The sequence below is a fragment of the Malaclemys terrapin genome, chromosome 18 (assembly GCF_027887155.1).
Source record: "Malaclemys terrapin pileata isolate rMalTer1 chromosome 18, rMalTer1.hap1, whole genome shotgun sequence".
Lineage (NCBI taxonomy): Eukaryota > Metazoa > Chordata > Testudines > Emydidae > Malaclemys > Malaclemys terrapin.
The window spans coordinates 714,956-739,414 of NC_071522.1; the positions used below are offsets into that span (position 1 = coordinate 714,956).

Genomic DNA, 24,459 nt, shown 5'->3' on the forward strand with positions numbered 1-24,459 from the left:
TCTGCAATGACTATTGTCTTTAAGCGCTCCTTTTGTATCTCGATCATCAAGGGGCCCCATTGGTTGTTTAGCAGGTTTCGTGCTTCTGATATACTTAAACATTTTGTTATTACCTTTGGAGTTTTTGGTTAGCCGTTCTTCAAACTCCTCTTTGGCTTTTCTTATTACATTCTTGCACTTAATTTGGCAGCGTTTATGCTCCTTTCTATTTGCCTCACTAGGATCTGACTTCCACTTTTTAAAGGAAGTCTTTATCTCTCACTGCTTCTTTTACATGGTTAAGCCACGGTGGCTCTTTTTTAGTTCTTTTACTGTGTTTCTTAATTTGGGGTATACATTGAAGTTGGGCCTCTATTATGGTGTTTTTAAAAAGCGCCCATGCAGCTTGCAGGGATTTCACTTTAGTCACTTGTACTTTTTAACTTCTGTTTAACTAACCCCCTCATTTTTGCATAGTTCCCCTTTTTGAAATTAAATGCCACAGTGTTGAGCTGTTCTTCCCACCACAGGGATGTTGAATGCTATTGTATTATGGTCACTATTTCCAAGCGGTCCTGTTATAGTTACCTCTTGGACCAGCTCTTGCGCTCCACTCAGGATTAAATCTAGAGTTGCCTCTCCCCTTGTGAGTTCCCGTACCAGCTGCTCCATGAAGCAGTTATTTAAAGTATCGAGAAATTTTATCTCTGCATTTCGTCCTGAAGTGAAATGTTCCCAGTCAATATGGGGATAACTGAGATCCCCCACTATTATTGGGTTCTTAATTTTGATAGCCTCTCTAATTTCCCTTAGCATTTCATCATCACTATCACTGTCCTGGTCAGGTGGTCGATAATAGATCCCTAATGTTATATTCTTATTAGAGCATGAAATTTCTATCCATAGAGATTCTATGGAACATGTGGATTCACTTAAGATTTTTACTTCATTTGATTCTACATTTTCTTTCACATATAGTGCCACTCCCCCTCTGCACGACCTGTTCTGTCCTTCCGATATATTTTGTACCCCGGAATGATTGTGTCCCATTGATTGCTCTCAGTCCACCAGGTTTCTGTGATGACTATTATATCAATATCCTCCTTTATCACAAGGCACTCTAGTTCACCCATCTTATTATTTACACTTCTAGCATTTGTGTACAAGCACTTTAAAAACGTGTCACTGTTTATTTGTCTGCCCTTTTCTGATGTATCAGATTCTTTTTTATGTGAATGTTTATAATCTGATCTGGCCCCTACTTTATCCTCTTCCATCCTCTGCTCCTGACTATAACCTGGAGATTCTCTATCATTAGACTCTCCTCTAAGAGAAGTCTCTGTGCGATCCACGTGCTCCTCTGCAGCAGTCGGCTTTCCCCCATCTCCTAGTTTAAAAACTGCTCTACAACCTTTTTAAAGACTATCAACTATAATACAAATAATTTGCAAAGCAGCCATTCGGGGTGCACCCCAGACCTTACCGTGTAGGAGGAGATGGTTTTCAGCCAATCATCATAAAGATTGAAGAGAACCATTTGGGGCTCAGTAGCCTTCAGGATGAGATCTCCAAACTTCTCAACTTTCAGGCAGGCCTGGAAGGGCAGCTGCAGCTCTGATCCTTTGATCACAATGTTTGGGAAATCCAGCAAGTGCACCTGGAGTTCAGAGAGAGAGAAAGAACAGGAATAAAACCACACATTCTTCAGTATTTTCACCTGCCCCTATAGATTGTAGAACCCTGATCTAGAGCTCCACCATGGAGCTGCTTAAGGGATTAATGCCTGTGCAACACCATATTTAGTGCATTGATACAGAAAACTCACCCCACACTTGCCCACTCTGAAGTAAAACAGAGAACCCCCTGCTCTACAATGTAGAAAGGATTTTATAATGTCTCTGATCCTTTACCTCAAGTGGGTCCAGCATGCCCTTCCTGGTGACTATGATCTGCTTGGGCTGCTCCTCCACAGGGAGGGAGCGAATCAGGGCAGCCACTTCCTCAGCAGTCTTCCACTTGGCCAGCTACAGAGGAAGACAAGGTTAGAATCCGACTGCACACACCACCCACCCTTCACAGGAGAAAACAGCCTGACCTTTGGGGATGAGAGGAACCCTTGAGTAAGCACCACAGCGTGGGTCAGCACAGTGAAATGCTCCTGTTAATGAGTGTACTGGGCAATTACACCATCTCGCTGTGCTCCACCAGCACATCCCCAGTCTGGCTGGGGAAGTGAACGGATTATAGAGCCTAAAGGGAGTCGATTCAACCAGTCACTTTGTGACGAGCCCTCTCAGCCTCATGTCACTGGCACTCCCGCCCTCTGGGAGGGCTGGAGGCACAATCCACTAGAACAGCTGCTGTGAGTGAACTATTTGCCAAGCCCTAGTGCTGGTGGGGGAAGGCAGACAAATTAGGATTCCAGCCCATGGGGCCTGCTTAAGAGTGCAGGCTCTTTACACCCCCAAAAAGCCCAGAGCCCCGACAAAAATGCACCACTAACAGTGAAATCAAGGAGTCCTGTCCTATAATAGAGATTAGGCTTAGATCTCACTTTATTGGGACTTCCCAGTGCTCCAGAGACCTATCAAGCTCCCACATGGAGAAGTCTCCTGCTCACTGTTACTAAACAAGTCTCTGGAAGCAGCTAGAGTGATTCCCTGGTCCAGAGTGATTCCCTGGTCCTCTGTCCCCCACACAGTCCCTGGCTCTTACCTGGCCCAGACGCTTCTGTCCTGCCCACACAGATGTATGGATGATCTTTAGGAAGAGTTGCCCAGTCCTGGGATTGAAGATGAAAATGGCCCCATTGATGGGCTTTGTGGTCAAGTTCCCTTCAAAGGTCTGGAAAAAAACACCAAGGTGAAAACGCTAATGTGAGCTGTGTGTGCTGGAACCAAACAGTGACAGGACAGCAAACACCTGTGTAATGAGTTCTGGTTCCCAGCCCCACATAAATGTAACAGCTTCTGTGTATGCATTGCACAAACTTCCATGTCCATTAGTTCCCAGGCTCACCAGAATCCAGACTATGTCATCCCTGCCCCGGACTCCCGTAGGCACAGTACATTAGCAGACAGCCCTCCTTCCTATTCCCTCGTCAAAGGTTCCTCCCACCTTCCCCGCTCACCTTGTGAATGGTAACTCTGTACACGTTGGTGTCATCTACAAACCAGATGATCTGATTGGAGAAGAGCTCCCCATAGTTCTGGGAGGAGAGATAGGGTTCTGTGGGCTCTGATGAGTAAAGCTGCAGCCCCTTGCGGATACGCTCCCTCAGTACGTACAGTGCCGGGTTTGCCTTCATAATCTTGGCCATGGCCTGCTGAATCAGAGGCTTGCTTCCAGGGAACCAGTTCCCATAAGCACTGGGGAGGAAGCAGCACACCACTGGGTCAGTAGCAGATTTCACCACAACTCCAGCTCAAGATCTGAAAGGCTGCTGCAGCCTTTTCCCAGAGAAGAGGCTTGGAGCATTGCCCCTCCCCACACGGGCAAGAGCAGATGCTGCAGCAGTCAGCATGTCCCATAGCAGAGACGTGGTCCATCTCTGGCCCCAGCACACTGCTCTCCTCACCATGTCTTTGGGAGTTGTTCATCTGGCTACCCCTCCTTTTGCTTCCCCACACAATGACGGGGGAAGCCACAAAGAGCACAGCAGTAAGTATACACACAGCAGTCCCCAAAGCAGCTGCAGCTGCTCCACTGGTGCTGGGGATCCCCAAGGAAGTGGCCTGGCCTTCAGAAACTGCTCCCCATTCCCTTAGGCAGCACTGTAGACAGACATGGCTCCATCTTTCAGGCCCAGAGCGAGCCTGCAGAGAAATCCCCCAGTTAAGAATGCAAGCGACCCCAGGACTGCGCCAGTAAAACTGGATTTGCTGTGACCCAACCCACCATTATTAAAAACTTAGCAGTTAGCTAGGCCTCACCCCATTCATTGCATGTATCCTTCCCGCCTCACCCCCTTCCTCTCTGCTACCCTTACTGGCACAGAGCCTGCTCTATTTGTTCTGACGCAAACCCAAGGCGCCCTTGGCACTGTGAAAGTTTTGGTAATAAAGACGTTGAAGTCCCAAGGCTAGGGGTCATACCTGTGCAGGTTATAGGCCAGGTCAATGGCAATGAGCACGCCAGTGGGGGAGGGGTAGATACTCATGTTGTCCGTGGTGTAATCCAGGAACTTGGCTCTTGCATAGCGCTCAATGTCATGGGAGTCATAGTCGCCCCAGCGCAGCTGGATATCAATCCAGTATTTCTGAGTGGTGGTACTGTCCATCACATCCCTGGGGAGTAGAAAAGAAAAACAGCCATCAACTCCTACCTCCCAAAGGGCAGCTGCAGCCAGACTCTGCTGCAGTTGTGGCATCACCACCTTTGGCAAATAGCACTTACTGCCAAGTCTCAGCACTAAAGCCAGTTGTTAATTATGCAGAGGCAGCAAGACCCAGTTTAGGGAGACTTCACTGTCACATCAGTGCAGAGATGCTTGATGGGACAGTGATCTGAAGGAAATCAGCCTCAGTTTCATATTGGCTCAGATCAGGAAGAATTGCTATTGGTCTTACATTTAACTGGAAGGGGTCACCACCCCCTGAGGAAAGTCTCAGGTGAGGGCTCAGCCACATGAAATCTGGGGTGAGGTGCACCTGTAAAGGGACCGACTCCAGTCCCTATCTTAGGGCCCCAGGACAGCAGGGTCACCAGCAGCTCTACGTTTAGTGCTGTAGCTCCTTTAATGTTGAGTGGTGGAAGTGAAGTGCTTCAGGGAGAGGGACAGCAGCAGAAGTGGCACACAAGATGCTTCTGGCAGTGCCCTCTCTAGAAAAGCCAATGCAGATGCAGAGGAGGAAGAACATTGAATGTCCTGAACCAGAGCCACAACTGTCACCAAGTCATTGCTGGTGGGCAGGCCTCTGTCCTACTAGGAACCCAAAGAGACCCCTGAATGCTGAGGGACATGGGCTCCATGCTCAGGGGCTCTGCACCCCACAGAAACAGGGAGGAGAGAGACTGGACAGCACTTACTTAGAGTCTGCAAGCAGCGACGGCCGTGACACATTCCATTTATAGGAGGCAAAGAGGAGGATATCTGCACAGGAGGAGTTCATCTTATAGGACTTCCTGGGGTGGATGGTCTCCTTCTGCACGGTCTCAATCTCTAGAGCATCCAGCTCCTGATCGAACACCTGGGGAGACGGCAATCTGAATGAGGCAGAGAGCAGTGCATGGGAGGGCAGGAAAAACTCCTACCCCAGCAATAGCAGCAAGCACAGCACCAGAGAAAGCCAGCTGTGTCCCCCCTGCCATCTCCTTCTGCCTGAGGTTACTGGGGGAGGTGCAGCCCTGCTGAAACTCCCACAGCAGAATAGATGCTAAATGATGGGATTTCCCGGGCAATCTCCACTGCAGACGGCAGGCTGTTGTAGGCTAACTCCTTGTTCCCCAAAAATTGGAAAGGGGCTTTCTGGGGGCACAGCTGGTAACAAAAAGCCTCCTTCCAGCACTGCAGAAACAGAATTATACACATCTGCACCCCCTTCCTCAATGCCCCACTCACCTGACACAAATCCATTACAATGCTCTCGTGAATCTTTTGCCACAAGTGGGCTCGGAAGATCTGAATGAGGGAAATCTTCAATGTGGGGATCTTGCCATGCATGAAGATACCTGTCAAATCCAGTTGCACCTGAAACCCGACATACACCTGACAAGAGAACAGCAACCATGAAAACATGTCACATCACAACCAGCCCCAGGCCTGGGTAAGCCCAAGATCAGAGGATTAAGTCAACTGCTGCTTTAAGGAGACATGTATTTTTACAGGTATTAGAATCTGAAGTTACCCTTTAGAGTGTGCTTTGAAGGACGGTGAGAATTAAAGAACGTGCCTCAAACACAACTCCTCTAATTGTCTTCTACAGAGATACAAGTCCATGGAGAAGGACTTTACTTACATTGGCTCTGTTAATGGTAGGAGACCACCAGAGTGTGAATCGTCTGTTGGGGATCTGGTTCAAACCCGATCTTTGGGCATTTGTCAACTTCTTCCACTTCATTGACTCCTCAAAGCCACTGGCCTTCTCCCTGAAAGGAACAGATGCAATCAGCTCTGTAAGAAAGCTATCCCTCCCCAGGGAAGGGAGAGCGGCTTACTCGCAGCGAAGACCATACATAGCACAGAGTCGGGAAACGTATGGCTGGAAAGGGCCTTGAGAGGTGCATCGGCACAGGAGGCTGGACTAGGTGGCCCTTTCAAGGCTCCTCCCAGCCCTGCATTTCTAAGATTTTAGCAGGAATGTTGAAAGACACAAGAAGTAATTCTTCCACTCTACTCCACGCTGATTAGGCCTCAATACTGATTAGGCCTCAACTGGAGTATTGTGTCCACGTGTGGGCACTGCAGAAGAGCAACAAAAATGATTAAAGGTCTAGAAAACACAACCTATGAGGGAAGATTGAAAAAAATCGGGTTTGTTTAATCTGGAGAAGAGAAGACTTTGGGGAGACATGAGAATAGTTTTCAAGTACATAAAATGTTATTACAAGGAGAAGAGAGAAAAATTATTCTCCTTAACCTCTGAGGATAGGACAAGAAGCAATGGTCTTAAACTGCACTATGTTGTCTCAATTTGTGATTCACTATAACCCCAGATCCTGTTTAGCAGTACTACTGCCTAGATAGTTATTTCCCAATTTGTAGTTGTACATTTGATTTTTCCTCCCTAAGCGCAGTACTTTGCATTTGTTTTTGCTATGCTATAGTGAGACTGTTGCGGGAGAGGGTTAGCATTAGCACTACACAGGAGAGAGAAGTTTTCTGCAGAAAGTCTTCAGTGAATAACAGGCCCTCACCAGAAGAGACCCTCCCAGGTTGGGAAGTAGGTTCCCTTGAAGAGGGTGTGCTCCAGGATCCCCTCCACTCCACCCAGTGCTTGGATCATATCTGTGCGGTAGTTGTTCAAGTTCCAGAGCTTCCCATCATGGCGCTGATGTGTCCACCAAAACGGGTTCTGTTTCAGGACCTGTATACAACAGAAGGAGGATGTCAGTGTAAAGAGGCTCTGCACTCAGCCCAGCTATTTAACCCTGCAGCACCCACACTGGATCTCGCACTAGAGCTAGGAACCAAGAGGCCGGTGTCAATGAGTAAATTAGCTGACCCACTGGTGGAAAAAGAAGGGCAGACCCAGAACGTGAATTCACAATGGACAAGTCAGCCTGGATTCAAAAAGATGTTTAATGGCTTTCTACTGGTCAGTATTTTAAAAGTGATAAATAGGGAGAATTTATATTAGGAAGCCAATATTTTGCAAAGAGTGCCACTGAGTCCACATGCCGATTCTCAAGATCTGGTCACTCAGCACCAACAGAGCTGTGTTCTGTATGCCCCTGCATACTCCCAGCAAGGAGAGTGCTGTTTAAGGATGGGGCAGGTTACATTTCCTGACTTTTTTCATAAAGGTCTTTAGCAGTCCCAGCTCATGGGTCTAGTTCCTTCCTACAGCAGAGAGACCAGGAAACTGCACCTGCTGTAGTGCAAAGGGGAGAGGAGAAATAGGCTCCTCCACCTGGGCTGGCAGGTGCCTGGCATCCAGTAAGTTTCAGAGCTTCCAAGGGCAATTCCCTGTTGGTACCTGGTACTGTTTGAAGTCTGTCCTGACCCTCCAGCCTTTATCATAAGCAAGGGTGTGCCGGTCTTTCTGGAAGAGGGTATTAATGCGAGGAATCCCTCTGTCCCATGAGTCCTCTAGATCCTCCAGAGTCAGACGCCTTGAGAGAGAGAGAGAGATTGATTTCAAAACAATGGATTTAAGCCCAAAGACTCCAGCCAAATAAGATCCTGGCTTCAGGAGTTCTTAGCAAGGGAGAGGTTTCTGCTATGTAAAGCATCTGCAGGTTCATAAAGTATCTGCTGTAGGCTACTATGATCAGTGGAAGCTGGACTTCAAAAAGCTGCCCCAACATTTGTACCAGTGATCCATCCTTGTGCTGTTGCTCCATGATGAAAGGAGATTACACTCGCTAGCATCAGTCCTTTCACCAGAGCCTCGTGTCCCAGTGTTTCTCAAATGTGGCCACCAGGGCCTTTTCTTGCAGCCACAGCTATCTGAGCTGTGATTGGGGGAGCAGGGGCGCACAAAGCAGTGGCCCCTCTCCCAGGGACACCAGCAGCAGTGGGGCCCTGCCCCTCTCCAGAAGGGGGAACTCTGGACGTGCAGGCAGCTGGTGAATTCCCTACTTTCCCAGGGGTAAGGGAGGCTGGCTTCGGCCACAGGGCTTTGTCCACGCAGTGGCAGGCTCTGGTTCCAGGCTCACCACCCCCACCATCGTCCCTGGGCCCTGCTGCATCCCTGCCCACCTCCCCATTTAGGGCTTAAAATTTGTCCCACGGCCCATCGGGGCTGATTAAATCTGCTGTGAAAAGTGATATTAACATACAAACAAATATCACTTTTCCACAGTAGAAGACTTACCAGCTACCAAGTCTTAGAAGAAAGAAAAAAAAAAAAAAAAACCTCAACCAAAAAAGCAAAACAACAAAAAGACAAGAACATGCAAAGCGCCTTTTGTGTTTCTATTCTGTTTAGGTCCAGTAAAGAATAGAGACAACTGTACATTTTTATTACTGAGTCTGAAAAAACCCTACATAAATAAATTACAATGATTTGGATATGCAGATGTGCATATTTATTTGTTTTTCCTAAAGCTAATTAAGTATTTAGGAAAAATTGTCAGCGCGGCCATCAGCAAGAGTTGGTGGCCACATTCTGAGGCCACCAAAAAATTTGTTTTGAGAACCCCAGCTCTAGACTGTCTTTCTGCTGGGAAGCGTCATCCATGTCCCAGTTACCTTGCAGAGGCTGGCCCCACCACCTTTGGGAGATGGAATGTGCCATTACAGAAACCCAGCAGGGCCTTTACGCTTGTAGTTAAGCAGAGTTCTGAAGACAAGCGGGGTCTCCAGGATTCTGCTTCCACGCCATTCCATACTCTGCCCCACAACTAACCCATCTGAGTTCAGAGTGGAAACGCACCTGTTCTGGGCAATAGCCTCCTGCCTCTTAAGGGCGTATTCTGCCCACACTCTCTGCGAGTCAATGAACTCGCTCTCCCATGGCTGGATGTAGCGGTACAGATTTGGGATCAGCTGGTCTTCCTCATGGCTCATCCCTGAGCGGAAGTGAGTGATGCCGACATCTGTCTGCTTGGACCATCTGTAGCAAAGAGGCAGAGGCAACAAGTGAGGGAGGGTGGTGGATCTGTCATGGCTAAGTACACCATCAAGGTCATGATGGAGCTGACAGACCCCTATAACAGGGCACAAAGGTTAACATACAGGGCGGAAGGTCCCAGTAATACCCTACAAATCCTGCCAGAGCCCCCAACCACTAGTGGCATTCTTGGAATAATTATTTCCCTTCTCATTCTCAGAATCTTGCACCGAGCAGTGAGACTCACCTCAGGTCAGACTGGGGGATAAGAACATGGCCCATGGACAGCATGCCCAACCCCCCCAGCTCTTTGGGGGTGTAGAATACCACTGGGGGGAAGCGGCTTGGCATCTTGGAGTTCAAGCCAATTTTGATTCGGGTCTGAATCTTGTTCTCACACTTCACCAGCAGATCAAGCAGCTCCTGCGTGTTCACGACAGCCTCCCGGAAATACGTCATCAGGCCAATCAGGGCTGTGTTCCATTTGTTCACAATCTAGAGACAAAAGCATAGGGTCGTCATCTCAGCAACTCCAGACAGTGCCTAGGGATAGCCACGTCAGACACCCTCCTTGTTACCTTTGTGAAGGTTGTGGAGCCGGAGGCCATGAGTATCTGCCTCACTCGGTTGTGAAACCTCTGCATAGACTCATCATCGACACGCAGAAAGCACTGAGCTGTGCGCTCCTTGGTCACCTGCAACAGAAGCACATGGACAATCAATTCAACTTAACTGGGAGTCCCCTATCCAACAAACATAATGAGGTGATTTCCACCCCTTCTACACCATCATTGAAAGGTATCACACACACCCCTCTCTCCAAAGGGTGTAGGGGGGTGCCGGTGAGAACTTTAGGAGACTTCTCTGCCCTCATACTGCAGTTAAGAAGTTACCTTTCATGGCACCAGCACAGCTTCTCTGCTCTTCAGTCTTCATGCCCACCCACTTTCTAGTTCACGCCAAGATCCATTCACAGACCTCGATCTCTTCTGGACAAGAGCTAACCCAGCCAGCCACTTGGCTCTAGTAACCTTAGCAGCCGATGCTCTAGGCCAGCGGTGCAGAACCGACAGCCCACCAGAGTATTTCATAAGGTCTGCTTCAACACAGTACATTAATGGCCGAATCATTACTGTCTGTCATCATGTTTACATCATTTTAGCTTACACACTTGTGTAAACAGACCGGTTGTTTTTATGTACAGCATTATCTAAATACATACGAAACAAGCTGAACTTAAAATAGCAACCAATACAGGTGACTGTAAATTTTATTAAAACATGCAGAATCTGTTTGATCCACACGAAGTTTATTTCGGTCTCCTGCATAATAAGGTTGGGCACGACTGCTGGCTACCTCTATTACCATCTCCAAGGGCAGCATGAGCCAGCAAATCAGTTCTACTCAACCCACATTAACGCAGGGCATGACCACCATCCACTCTGAGCCCTGTTCTGGGACAGGCTGCTGTTCCCAAGCCTGCCAGCCACTTTCCCTACCTCATTCTGCAGGTTCCACACACCATCCTTGTGGGTAAACTCCTCATAACTGGTGCGGCACTTGGGTAGGATGCGGCACTCAAAGCCACACATGTTGAACAGCAGGTTGGGATTGTCCTTGCTATAAACAGATACAAAGCTGTTCTCCCACTGCACTGTGGTGACTGAGCGAGGCAGGCGATTCTTAATGTCCCAGAATACAGCACGGCCACTGAAAGGCAAAGAACACAGTATGAGCCCTGGCTGACAAGATACCCAATTAGTGGGGTGAAACAGAGACATGGGTTAGTTCCTCAATCCCCCCACACCCTCAGCAGCAAAGTATGAACACAGCCCATCCCACATCCAGCACCCCATTAATAGGGATTACAGCATGAAGCTCTGACAGATCCAACACCATCTTTCCCTGATGAGGGGGGTGATGCAACACTAGCTAGGGTTATCCTGCAGCTGCCCGACTTCTACGGCAGAGCTGCCCATGCACCCAAATCCTCCCTGATGCTCACGTCAGATGACTTACAGATTCACATCGTGTTTCATGAGCCGCATCCGGGCATCTCGGGGCCAGCACTTCTTATTGTTGTAGCCCACAATGTTCTCATTGTTGGGATCGGGATGCTCTGTCAGGTAGCGCTGGATCAAGTCCCTTGCCTCATCTGCTGTAAACCTGGAAATTCACATTAAGGGAGGAGTGGGTTACAGGATTGAATTCACAGGGCAATCCCCATTCAGCCTGGACAGGAATGGAGAACCCCTGAAAAAATGGTGAATAGCAAGGGTATGTTTGTGGACCACACTAACAGATGCACAATTTCTGCATCCTCCCGCATGAGGTGCGTTCAGAAATTGCATTAACACAGACAGTACATGTCATGTTCTTTCATGCATGTTTCTGTGACTAGAAATCTAGAGGTCAGTGCCTGCTCACTGCAAAATCAGAAAGGCTACACCCAGTACACGCTAAGCCAATTTTAAAAAAAGTGATTCCTCACGTAGAGCTATGGACCTGCCATGCCCGAGCTTTGAGAGAAGCCAGTTCAGTTACTGCAGCTCAAGAACATGAACTCAAATGGGGCCAAAATCGGCTTTACCAAACAGGCTGAGAAAGAGCAAGAGCAATCTCAGCCAAAAGGGTCATTTCTCCTCAAGGGTATAAGCTGCTTTTAAGAGCTTAAAATGGAAGCAGGCCTGACATGTGACATCACCGCTACTGCACTGCACCCATGGAGCCGGGTAAAAGCTTTCCTGGTCTCAATACAGTTGGCTTGCACACAGGGCAGTATTCCAGGAGGCAGAACGTGCTACAGCACCAGCCACTTCATTCCATCTGCTGGAAGGGAGCACTGATAGTCCTATGTTTGGACTGGAGAAGAACCAGAGCCGTTGCCCTGTGGATCAGTACCATCTCTGCAGGCACAGGAGAGCAGCAGGCAGAGAAGGGAAGGCGCCCAGGCGGTGTCTCCTACCTGAAGAAGATGTGAATGCGATCAATGTATCTGCAGAAGAGGCGGATGGGATGAGCCACCTCAGTGGCAATATCTTGGAAGCTAAGGAAGTCATTTGGCATCTGTGGTGGGCCAGCCATCTCGCTGGCTCGGTGAAGGCCCAGTACCAACAGGTCCATCACCAGCCCATAATACTGAACGATGAAGGAAGCAAACTGCAACCCCCGAATAATCCCATAGGAGTTGGTGTGGTTCATGTCCTGAGGAAACAGAAGAGAGCTGTGAGAATCTGACTCAACTACGCCCCCACAGACCTTTCAGCAGGGCTCTCACACATCTGATGCAATTAAGTTAATGGCAGTTCAAGGGTTACTCCAACAGTCACTATTGAGCAGAACTCTGGTTATGCTCTTAGCTCCTCAATCCTTCAGCCTGCTCCCCTCTCACCCTGGCAAAGTCTCAACTTCCCCAAGGAGATGTGTAGACAGGTGAGAACTCTGTAGCCCTCCCAGTCCTCCCCCATTTCCCACAGACTAATTGGTACCTTGTAATTGATCACCACATTGTTCTTAGCGGTCATGTAGTCAGCAATGTTATGATCAACGATAAGACGCAAGAGCCTGTTGAGCAGCGTCAAATCAATCTTCTCATACATCTTCTCAAATCGGGACTCCAGCATCACATTACATTCACCCTCACATGTTTCCCAGACATCCTGCAGATTGTTAATGCCTGAGGCAACACAAAAAAGCCAGTTGCACCATCAGCAATGATGCTGCTCCCTCACTCCATTAGCATCATCCTAGGGCGGGACAGAACATTTTCAAGCTCTCCACTGTCATGCCTTTTAGTCGGCCTAGTCTTTTATTGAAGAACCGTACAGAAAAATGGGGACTAGGGAGGAATGTAGCAATCAGGAATCTTCAGAGAGGGTGCCCTCACAGTGTATAAAGGTGTTTTTAAATTTACTGAATCCAGTTTCTGGCAGAACATATAGCTACTGTGCTGAAAGCAAGCTACACGCTACTAAAAGAAAGACATTTAAACCACTTCCAAGAGGACACTCTAGGAATAGGCAGCTGACCCCCACCTCCACCCCAAAGAATCCTACCTACATGCAAGACAGATGCCTACACTGACCTTGGCACCATTTGTACACCAGCAGTGGAGGCGGTTCAGTGTCCGCAGGTTTGATCCAAGGAGGGAAGAGTCTTCGCTTGTCAGCCTCATACCATAAGTACTGATCCAGATAGGCATCTGTAATCTTCTCCAGGGGTTCAACATCGTAAACAGGAACCAAGTGACTGTAGAGGTCCATGAACTCAATACCAACCTAATCAAGAGGAGACACCAAGCTGGCTCACACTGAGGACAGGGAAAGTAAGGGGTTGATCCAACAAGATTCTAGGTGCGAATTAATCTCTGCATGCAGAGAGGTAACTCAATCCTAGGCACGCTGAAGATACTGCTAGTGGCTAGAGCCAGAGTATAGACCAAGACATTTACCTCTTTAAAGGCTCTCTGAGTCAGAAGGTGTCGCTTGATTCTGGACAGAGCTTCGTGGGGATTATCATACGCCTGCTCAATAAGACCCAACTCCTCTCTCTGCGACTGATTCAGACGGGATTTCACACTGAAAACAAAGAGAATTGCTCCTATGTCCACACATTGATAGACAGAATGACAACTACTCCATGACCCTCAAGGGAAGATTCTCCACAACCAGACTGGACTGTAAGGCACCCTCGGATTACAACTCCTCCCATATGCCCACACTGCACACGACTCCTATGAGATGGCCAGCACCTGTTCCCACCCATGAGGAGAGCCTGTATGAAAACTCAATAAGCCACACTAAAAAGCCTCAGTACTACAGTATATGCTGGAGCTTTCATAAGTCTATCAAGAGAAGCGACTATCATGTTCAAGCTCAGCTATAAACTGATAACCAACAGCTTCAAGGGCATTACCCAATGCAGGTATCAGGCATTCGGCAGCCAGCAGCACCTTTTCCAGTCCTTACCTGTAGGCTTCCTTCAGCCTTTCCAAGGCCAATATGAGTAGCTTGGTGTCATGCTTGTAGGAGAGCGGAGGGAAGGGGATGGGTGAGAACCTCCTGCTTTCCAGCCAGTGCACAGTGGTGGTATATACTGCGACAGCCTCCTCTGCAGTGATGTAGGGGCCATCCTGTAAACAAACCGCAGCAGCACTGTCAGCAGCCATCAAACCCCACTACAGAAAGTCCCAAGCTCTGGCCACCCCAGCCAGCATCCTAGCCCCACCTTCAAGTAATTATGCTGCCTCTCCTGCTCAGCTTTCAGATAGAGCCTGGTCAGCCGACCCAGGTTCTTCTTGCACACAGTCTTGTCCACAGTGGCACCCCGGCGGATCCGCTCTCTGTTGTAGTGAGCTGTGTTAGTCCACCAGTCAGCTTTCGCCTTCACGTATCTCAGGATCATGTTTTCAATAGGAGTTGGCAGCCCAGGAACCTGGGGAGGAGTGGTAGAGTTAGAGAAACAGGAGTTCTCCCCGTGACTGACTGAAATTAAACTGAAGAGAAAAGCCATGTGAGGTACTTGCCTTCCAGGGGATGTTGGCCTTCCAGCACCTCCAGGCCTCACTCAAGTGCTGCAGGATGGTCCTAGCTTTGTTCTGCTTGATCCCCTCTGGCATCATGTCTAGAATGTCATGCATAACTGCAGCTCTCAGCTCCAGGTCAAAGTGAGATTCCACACGCTGCTTTGTTACAGTCTTTGCAACGCCCTTTGAGTGTCGGCCTGGAAGAGAAAAAACACTTCAGGAACCTGGAGACCAATGAGGCAGTGTCATTTTGCCTCCCATTGTGAGATCCACACGCAAAAAGCTTCTACAGAAACTCTGTAGCACAAGACAGCTGGAGTCCAAGCAAGTGGCATAGAAATGAACTGCACAAACAGCAAAAGTGAAACACCCACAAGACCCCAGACCACTGTACTGAGGGGAGGACAGTTAATAGGCTATGGGCTTCACAGAGAACTCTTAAACATCAGTTCCACTGGGAGTCTATATGGACGCCCGGGAAACTGATGTTCCCTAAAAATTAGTGAATTGTTCTCACTATTAACATGGAACCTGGGCATGAAATCTTAAGTGCTTTTCTTGGACAAGGAGGCTGGAATTAGAGCGGACAAGGAAACAGCATTTACCTTCACCAAAGCGCCCCCGCCATCTCAGTTTCACTTATTGCACATACCTTCAAACTGCCTGGCCAGCAGGTTGCCCAGCCACCGCTCCAACAGTGGGGTAATGCCTCTCATGAAGAACAGCCATACTCTCCAGCCTGGAGCCCAGAAGCCACAGCCGGGCCCCTTCCCCACAGGCCCCTGAAGAAGAGAGGCACAATAACTGCGTTAGACATTCCAGGAGGCCTCCCTTCCCACACAGCTGCATTGGGGCAGTCACTAATGCATGAGGAAGCAGTACTCACCGTGTTAAATCTGTAGTAGATGAGATGCTTCAGGTCCTTGCACATACGAATCTGCCTCATCAGTTTGTACTTGTACCTGTACATTCCTGTCAGCTGTCCCACATGGGCAAAGATATACTGCAAGCCATCTGCCAACTGAAACACAGCGTGCATGATTAGGAGATGGCAATGCACATTACCCAGAGGCACTCTCTGGAAGCCACGCTCTTTACACTGCCAGAAGTAAAGAGTGCACTGTGCTGAGCAGAACTCCCGGGGGTCGCTCAGCCCTCACCACACGTAAATATATCAGGAATTGAAGAAGTGTGATTAAACTGCCTCAGTCTGAGCTATTCCTTAACTGAGCGTCAGTCCACTCCCAAGCCTCTCTCCTACTGCTCCAATTGCTCCTCCAGGGCAGTACACCAGTCAATGGCAATCATCCACAGAAGTTAGCCACCTGTTCCCCTCGCCCAGCCCCTGACCACTTTTATTACCAAATTAGGCTCACCTGAAATGCATCCACATTTCCCAATCTGTACTGGACATGGCTATCCACCACCAGTTTGGTCAAACGCAGAACCTCTCGGCACAGATGGAAAGCATTACCAAAACGAGACTTCTTTCTTTCCTGGGAAGAGAGAGACCAGGGTACAGGGATTAGAAGACATATTGCTATGTAGTGGCCAGGCAGCTTCCAGTCACTCAGACAGTTTGCAAAGTGAACAGCTCAGAGTCAACAATAGCCCTTATATAGCATTTTACCTCAAGGCACTAAACAAATAAGCAGCTTGAAGTAAACTTAACAGGTTTGCTATCTCCTGCTGCACAAAGACCACTAAAGTTGCTGCTACACTAGCCATCCAAGACCTTTACTAGAGAGATTCCTGCAGCACCAGACAGATTGACTTGGGACTGGAGAACATCACTCCAGAGGGGAGGACATGGACTAGTACCTTGGTGGTGAGGGTCTTGACTGGTTTGAGGTTGAAATTGTAGTCCAGATGGAGATAGTTGAGGTTCTTCCTATGAATCAGCAAGTTCAGCATATTGTAACCCTGGCGGCACACCTGCAGGCCAACCTCCACCCAGTCCAGCTTTGTTGACTGGAAGAACTTTGTTGCCTTGAAGGAGCGGAATAGGTACCTGGAGATAGGGAGAGAACAATGGAATCAGCTGCACCCCCAAGACAAACCAGAGAGAAGCTCTCAAGGAAACAGGGCATCACTTACCTCTTCTTCTGAGCCTTGGGAGGCCTGTGCTTGAGTGCATTCAGAACATAGTACTTCAGCAGCTTCTGGTAGGAGACCCTCACTTTCACTGGCTGCCCTGCTGGGCAGTGCTCTCGATACCTGAGGACAAAGACCACAAACTTCAGCGCTCCAAGAAACACTCATTCTCATTCCCCAGATTGCAAGTGATGTCCTGCAGAGACAGCTAGCCAACAAAGCTGTGCAAGGTCTCCAGCAGCACTGTTACCACCTGTGGCTTTTTCTGTTTCACCTTCACCATACAAAAATAGGCTGGATAGGAAACTGTGCTATTCAGAGCCTCTCTGCACAACTTCCATGCTTAGAAGAGCAGTACGGCTCCAGTACCTTGGAATCAAACCAAGTCAGATTCATCAAGGAGCTGGAAACTGCACTAGTTCCACTATTGTGGCAGCACAGATATCTCCCTTAATGCCACAGGCACTAAACCACCAATGCCCCCAATAAAGAATGTTACCAGTTCTTGACCAATGGGATGTCTAGAGCTCTGCGTGTCCTGCCAGATCTTAAGTTAAAGGGTCGAGGGGCCCACAGCAGTGCAATGCCATTGGCCGTGTTGTCCGTGTACAGCGGAGTGTCCTTCAGGAAAGGCTCCACGAATTCTGGTAACTCAAACTCTTCATCATCATCAGGCAAGGGTTCCTGACTCTAGAGAATGGAAATCCCAGACATAATCAGCCCCACACTTGCTTCAGCTCAATCTCCCAAAAGTCCTAACCAAACACTGGAACTGGTATGGCTACACAATGGCAGAGGAAGGGCATGAGATAAACCAACAGTGTGACTAACACAGGGGACAATGCAAACTCTAAATACACACTGATGGTCTCTGAATCAACTCAGACCTCAGGACACAGATCTAGTGGTAACTCAAGGGAGAGGTCCATTCAATGCAAAGCTGCACTCAAAAGGGCTAATAATTTAAAAAGTTTTTAAAAACAATGGGGTGAACAGATGCTGGCTGTATCATACAGGAGCTAAGAACACAAGTGTAACACTATACACATCAGTGGTGCATCTACACCTGAATATCAGAATCAGGTTTTGGTTAACTCTAGCAGTAGAAAAGGACTTGGGAAGAGCAATGAAAATAATGAGTCGATGGAAACGGTGAAGGAAGAAGTCAGTGAGTGGAGATTTCTCCCGTGGACAAGAGTAAGAGGAGACAGGATTGTGGTATAATCTATTTATGTATTAGGCTATGTCTACACTATAGCCAGGATAGAGGCTCTGAGATCAATCCACCGGTGGTCGATTTAGTGGGTCTAGCGAAGACCCGCCAAATCGACAGCAGATCACTCTCTGGTCAACCCTGTACTCTACCCCTGAAAAGAAGAGTAAGGTAAGTCAACTGGAGATTCCCCACCCCCACCCCCTGCGGTGTAGACCCCACTGTAACTTGACCTAAGGTATGTCGACTCCAGCTATTTTATTCACGTAGCTGGAGTTGCATAGCGTAGGTCGACTTATTGCAGTAGTGTAGATATACACTTCTTCACTAAGGCTAATTTGGTGTCCCTGCTCTCAAGGGCTAGGAGGCAGTAAGAGGATCCTTGAAAGAAAGGCAACAAGTTTAAATGGAAGAAAGGAAACGCTTTATATACGATAAGTTAAGTTGTGGAACTTGCAGCTGCAAGATATTACTGAGGAACAGTAAGATTCAGAAAGGATTAGGGATTTATATGAAGGATCTAGTCTCCAGACTCATCTGCAGTGCCACAGAGCAAGTGATCCTCCTACTTGGAATGATAGGTCTGATCACCAGCTGGGGTCAGTCCTTTTACAGAGGAGTTTATGCTTTTCCCTGAAGTATCCATGCCTGTCACGGTCAGATAAGGTTACCACACTAAGCTGGAGTCCCTACTCTCAACATATGGTCTATGCTAGATCAAAAAGACCCTCTTCCATCACTCCAAATGCAGTGCATCCCTGGCTCATGGGCACTCGAGCAGTAACTCACCTTGACAGAGTGCCTGTGAGAGATGGGATTGATCAATGGATCAAAGTAAAATGCTGGCAGGTCAGGATCCTCTGTTTTAATGAAGACCACATTAGGAGTGTGATACCTGCAAGATACAAGTATTAGAGCATCTTATGAGTCCAGCAACTTCTCCACACCCCTGCCCGCAGTAGAGACTGTACTCACCAGGTCAGGTGCACATGGTGCGGTAGGTTGTTGTACAGGTATGGGAAGGCAATCTTGTACTCGGTCCTGATTGGCTGTCTGATTATTATTTTATTGATGTCATTGAATTCATTCCAATCTTCATCCCTTTAATCAGAAGAAAAGAGACTGGTAAATGAAAGTGCAGAAAGTGGCAGGAAGGCAAAGGTCTTGGCTCAGAGATGCAGGGCAGTGTCCCTGGACACCTTGCTAAACTCCTTCAATACAGATTCAGACTCCAAAGCAGCATGTGACGAAGACCCGCTAATGCCACTTCATCGGGATCTAACCCACCAGCGTTTCACTTGGGGAAGACATCACATTGAGGCTCCCACCCCCACACCAGGCAAGTACTTCTTCCCCTTCCCACCAAAAATCATCACTTACTGCAGGTTAATATCTCGGACCAGAGGCTCGAACTTGGGCCCCCCAGGAATAGCCATGTTCAGAGCCTTGGAAGTGAAGAAGGCCTTCAGATCAAACAGGTAGAAGTAGTTGTCATCCACAAGATCTGTCAGCAGTTGATTAGCTAGCCGGTATAATGTGGACATCATGGGAAGAGTGAATTGCCACCGCTGGTACGTAGAACCGTTCACATACCTGCAAAGGGGACAATGCACAGATCAGCACTGCAGGGCTTCAAGGCTAAAAACCTGCTGAAACCCATCCCTCTCCCCATCCCCTTTACAGGAACCAGGAAGGAAACAGCTATCTCACAGGTCCCTCCCAAACAGAAGCAAAGGCTGCATGGCCATTCAAACCCACTGTAGACAAGAATGTAACTCCACCTGCTACTGACCAGGTGCTAAACTCAGCTCTTTCTCCCCAAGACAGCTTTCCCCCTAATATCCAAGATTTAGGCATGAATATTTGGGATCGTAGACAGCAGTCCCAGGCAGCACATAATGTTACCGAAATTTCCCCCAGAAAACTTAGTCAACAGGTTAAAGAGCTTCTGGTATGCTCTAGTCAAGCATCATGTACAAAATACCCAGTGTACTGGTATGGCTGACTCAGTCCTTCATGCTTCCAGGGAGATAAACAATGTTTCATTCAGTTGACTGTGCAGAGGTCTTTCAGAAGAGACCTTAAAGGCTTGGGCTTGCCCGCTCTGCATCAACACTAAAGGTCCCAGACCAGTTTTCATAAGAGTAGAATTTGCCCAGGTGTCCGTGGCAAAACATCTCCCAGTATTTCGCAAGCCATCTAATGTCCTTTTCCCCAAGGCTGCTGTGTACAGAGTTTATACAATGCTTTGGAACTCTTTACAATGAAAAAGTGCTGCCAGAAAACGGTACCCACTTCCTGTTGTCTTTCAATGGCTGGTGGTCATAGAACCAATCCAGGACAGGGGCATCTTCCTCTGGGTCCAGCTCAAGCTGTATTGCCTCCAGAGGCTCCACATCCAGGATGTTGTCAGCATAGTCAAGAGGGGGCTCTTCATCATCAAATGGGGGGAACCTCATCCTTTTGAAGTGACGCCTGTCTCTCTTCTCTCGTCTCATCATGATCCACATTGACCTGGGATGGACCAAGAGCATTAGATATAGCCTATACTGCAGATTCAAGAGAGCCAATGTGCGATTACTGCAAGTGCTTACCCCCACTGTGAGATGTAGACTGGTTCTATGACCCATGGAATCTCATTCACGAAGGAGATAGCACCAGTGATGTGGTACAAGACCGGAACATCTCGGATTTGTTCCCAGGGCATTGGCATGTTCTCCAAGAGCTTTAGGACAGCATGGGGCATGTACTTCAGGGCACTGCAGAAAAATCACTTGAGTTAGTCAGTATTCTTATAAACAGACAATGACCAGCCTCCCCACTTCTTATTGAAACCCAAATTCAAGCTAAGAGGGCACTGAAACTAGATGTTTCACAGGCCTCCCCAACTAATATGACATTACAGCAATGTCTGAGGGTCCCTGGTCACTTGACATCACTGTTTTACGTCACACAGGTGCAAACAGAGCTTTCCTGCAGAAGCAGTTTCAGATACAGTGAAGGGGTTAGTGCTAAAGCGACAACCCCCCACAGTCATGTGTCCTCCTTGAGTACTGTAACCCTGAGCTGGGGCTTTAGAGAAACTGTTTCATTCTAGGGTGGCTGCCTGGGTTTCTCTTTCTTAAACTTAATAGGCAAACATAGCAGTCTCCCCTCAATGAATATCTAGATCTCCAGAGGACTAAACAACTCATTTCTTATGTAGCTTTCACTGACAATCAACTGAAGTCAGACTTTAAATGTGTGCTGGCTCTTCCTCCAGTGGGGACAGTTTGCCCCATTTACAAACTGTGTTAGGAGAACCCAAATGGCAAGAGCTTATGGTTTTCCAAGTCACCGGAGGAACTGATCAACCCCACCTTCAAGGCAATCGCAGCTCCTTTTCTTTCCTTTCAGTGTATTCACAACAGAGACGTTCCCATGGGGAGCCACCTGCCTGCCTCTTCTACACAGAATGCAAAATGTAGTTTGGGACTTTCTAAATCCCAGAATGCTCTGGCTCACTATCCTTGCTTAGACACACCAAGTATGCACAAAATTCGCTAGGGAGACTGGCAGTTAGTTGGGCAAGGGAAAGAAGCTTAGCACAGAGGCAACTGGGACCAGAATTCTATAATGCTGATGAAGTGCTGTGGCGAGGACAGAGGGAGGCGCTAGCTAGCTGATCAAAACATTCATTGTGATGGTCAAGACACTGGCATGCTTCCAGAAAGCCCATGGTAAATTGGGATATTAATCAACCTAGTAATGGAGAAAGAGAAAATCCAGTATCTAAGAATTACTATGCATTCCTATGGTGATAGGTAAACTTGTGATAGGGAACATACAACTATTTGCATCTTTAGAACTTGCTGCTTTATTCCTGTGAACATCCTTCCAAAATTAATGGACCATTAATTAGGGTTAGACTGACCTCACACTTGGTAAGGCAAATCACATCTTTTCATATATTTATACCTGCTCCTGTATTTTCCACTCCATGCATCTGGGTTCTAACCCACGAAAGCTTACGCCCAAATAAATTTGTTAGTCTCTAAGGTGCCACAAGGACTCCTTGTTGTTTCATCCAAACACTGTTCTGCTATGGATCAGCAAGGAAAGTGTTTATGTCGATTCTAAAATAGTTAGGCCAAAACACTCACCACAATGAGTGAACTACCCGATTCATCTCAACACTCTGCAAACTGTCTACAGGCTCAAGAACTCAGACATTAGTTACATGTGGAAGGTTTTTTGAAACCAAAAGCCATTGGGCTGTAAGTACTGATTTAGATTACTGTAGCACCTAGGAGCACATTCAGGAACCAGGGCCCCATTGTGCATACACAGAACAAAAACATGGTCCTTCTTTGAGACAGGGAACCAACAGCTTGGGGACACCACACATCCACAGAAATTCATCTTATGAATTACTAGGGCCTCTGCATATGGCCAGGAGTTAGCAATGGATTACAGCCTGCTAGGACTGGCCCTGAGTCTGAAAGGCAGAGAAACCCATCTCTTGCATTTGGATTATCCAACCACTGGATATAACTGGCATCCTTCTCTCCTCCTTCAAGACTTTTTTTTTTTTAAACTAAAGAAAAGAGCTACTTCTGCACAGTTGCATTTACCCAATAACTCAAATGCAATCGCCTCCCCATCTCCACTATGTATTTCTGTTCCACTGAATACTTAGTTAGCTCACAGAGTCCATCTTCCAAGCACTTTACAGGAGCTCATACTGTACCATTCTCTTCTATGCACACAGTTAAAACTGAAAGCTCTCCAGGGAAGGTCTCGTATCTCTCAGTGGCCTCTACAGACTAGTGGATACCTGGGGCATTGGTGCAGTGTACTGCTTATAATTCCACCCCTCAGGAATGGAATACCTGTACCATGTGTGCCCTACCCACCACCCACCTTTCCCTGGACATGGATTAGGATGCTCATTGCTCTCCTCACCCCAAATAAACCCGTTTGTCATGCCGAAACTTCCTGTTCGTCATGTCACCATGGTCCCGGATAATTTTCCTCACGTGTTCTGGGGGCATGTCCTCCTTCTGGGCATCCACAAAACCAAACTTTCTCTTCTCGGCATACCGCTTTGCCTGTAGCTGCTGCCATTTACGGGCTGCACAGACAAGAACACACACAGTCCATCTCAAGCCATCGCACTAAGATACAAGAGGGTACTTCAAACCAACACAAGCCCAAAATTATATGGCTAAATATCCAGAGCTCTACTAGCAAGTTAATGCACACAGTGTTTTGTAGGGGGATAAAAAGCTTCATCTTTCAGGGTTTATACCATGTTTAACTACCAGGGATCAGGAAAAGGTTATCTCAGACCTGCCTACAGTTGCGATCTTTCACCTTCCTCTGAGTTATGTAGTGCTGGAGACAGGACACTGGCCCAGATGGACCCTAACATGATCCAGTCTGGCAGTTCTTTGTTCCAGTGCAACCACAGCCTTCACATTAACATTCGCCTTGTGTTATATTGGCCCTGGTGTATCTGCACTGTTGATAGCAAAGGGGTGCAGGTCATCGCAGACTAGCTGCTGTGATTTTAAGTTGTTATGTTGTTTACTCTGAACAGTGTTAAACTAACTACTAAAATACATGCAATTGACAGCAGCCTTTTTAGGGCAGCTCTCACAAGCTGTAATATAATAGTGGGGAAAACCCAGCAAAACAAAGACAAGGACAGATACTCATTCACCACAAATGAAGTGAACTGGAGAGTTTAGTGAGCAGAATACAATGGCTGAATTCTTTTTTGGGCACGGAGGCTACCTGGCCTTTGGATGGTTGGTACAAGGACCTAGGACTTCTCAGTCATGGCTGCCAGGACTGTGTGCACGCAGACACCCCAACCCCACAAAGGCCCTGCTGTGAAAAATTTCAATAGCTCTTGCACCTTTCTCCTGCAGCTTCTCTTCAGACATGTAGTCAGGCAGCGGAGCCAAGGGACTGGGCACCGGGGCACAGCCCCCACGGTAGGGAAACACTCCAGCCATGGAGAGGCAGGCTAGGGACCAGAGAGAGGAAAGAAGGCAGGCTCAGATCAGGGTCTGCCACAGAAAAGAAACAATCCTACACCCCGCCCTCCCTCTTCTCTCCCCCCCCCCGCGCGCCCCGGCACACCCCGCCCCCCCTCTTCTCCCCCCGCGTCTCCCGGAAAAATCCCGCCCCTCTTCTCCCCCCCGCACACCCCGCCCCCCCTCTTCTCCCCCCCACGCCCCCCGGCACACCCCGCCCCCCCTCTTCTCCCCCCGCGTCCCCCAGAAAAATCCCGCCCCTCTTCTCCCCCCCGCGCCCCCCGCCCCCCCTCTTCTCCCCCCCGCGCCCCCCGGCACACCCCGCCCCCCCTCTTCTCCCCCCGCGTCCCCCAGAAAAATCCCGCCCCCCTTCTCCCCCCCGCACACCCCGCCCCCCTCTTCTCCCCCCCG

General features: G+C 48.3%; 1 protein-coding gene across 1 annotated transcript in view; it reads right to left on the reverse strand.

The window, feature by feature from the left end:
• The window catches only part of PRPF8 (pre-mRNA processing factor 8), a 31,595-nt gene that overhangs the window by 6,900 nt on the left and 236 nt on the right, over window positions 1-24,459 (reverse strand). Inside the window, exons 2-36 of the mRNA XM_054008032.1 lie at window positions 23,928-24,038; window positions 22,970-23,138; window positions 20,620-20,784; window positions 20,321-20,539; window positions 19,406-19,618; window positions 19,001-19,126; window positions 18,815-18,920; window positions 17,312-17,502; window positions 16,816-16,935; window positions 16,540-16,729; window positions 16,095-16,214; window positions 15,605-15,739; window positions 15,371-15,500; window positions 14,719-14,915; window positions 14,421-14,627; window positions 14,162-14,325; window positions 13,645-13,771; window positions 13,279-13,471; window positions 12,683-12,870; window positions 12,160-12,398; window positions 11,214-11,360; window positions 10,694-10,904; window positions 9,773-9,889; window positions 9,442-9,689; window positions 9,018-9,197; window positions 7,617-7,752; window positions 6,835-7,004; window positions 5,937-6,066; window positions 5,540-5,686; window positions 5,008-5,168; window positions 4,074-4,265; window positions 3,110-3,347; window positions 2,695-2,823; window positions 1,890-2,003; window positions 1,463-1,636 (exon numbers count right to left, since the gene is read on the reverse strand). Of these exons, the coding sequence (XP_053864007.1) occupies window positions 1,463-1,636; window positions 1,890-2,003; window positions 2,695-2,823; window positions 3,110-3,347; window positions 4,074-4,265; window positions 5,008-5,168; window positions 5,540-5,686; window positions 5,937-6,066; window positions 6,835-7,004; window positions 7,617-7,752; window positions 9,018-9,197; window positions 9,442-9,689; window positions 9,773-9,889; window positions 10,694-10,904; window positions 11,214-11,360; window positions 12,160-12,398; window positions 12,683-12,870; window positions 13,279-13,471; window positions 13,645-13,771; window positions 14,162-14,325; window positions 14,421-14,627; window positions 14,719-14,915; window positions 15,371-15,500; window positions 15,605-15,739; window positions 16,095-16,214; window positions 16,540-16,729; window positions 16,816-16,935; window positions 17,312-17,502; window positions 18,815-18,920; window positions 19,001-19,126; window positions 19,406-19,618; window positions 20,321-20,539; window positions 20,620-20,784; window positions 22,970-23,138; window positions 23,928-24,027 (5,793 nt within the window). The 5' untranslated portion in view covers window positions 24,028-24,038. The remainder of the gene's footprint in view (window positions 1-1,462; window positions 1,637-1,889; window positions 2,004-2,694; window positions 2,824-3,109; window positions 3,348-4,073; window positions 4,266-5,007; window positions 5,169-5,539; window positions 5,687-5,936; window positions 6,067-6,834; window positions 7,005-7,616; window positions 7,753-9,017; window positions 9,198-9,441; window positions 9,690-9,772; window positions 9,890-10,693; window positions 10,905-11,213; window positions 11,361-12,159; window positions 12,399-12,682; window positions 12,871-13,278; window positions 13,472-13,644; window positions 13,772-14,161; window positions 14,326-14,420; window positions 14,628-14,718; window positions 14,916-15,370; window positions 15,501-15,604; window positions 15,740-16,094; window positions 16,215-16,539; window positions 16,730-16,815; window positions 16,936-17,311; window positions 17,503-18,814; window positions 18,921-19,000; window positions 19,127-19,405; window positions 19,619-20,320; window positions 20,540-20,619; window positions 20,785-22,969; window positions 23,139-23,927; window positions 24,039-24,459) is intronic.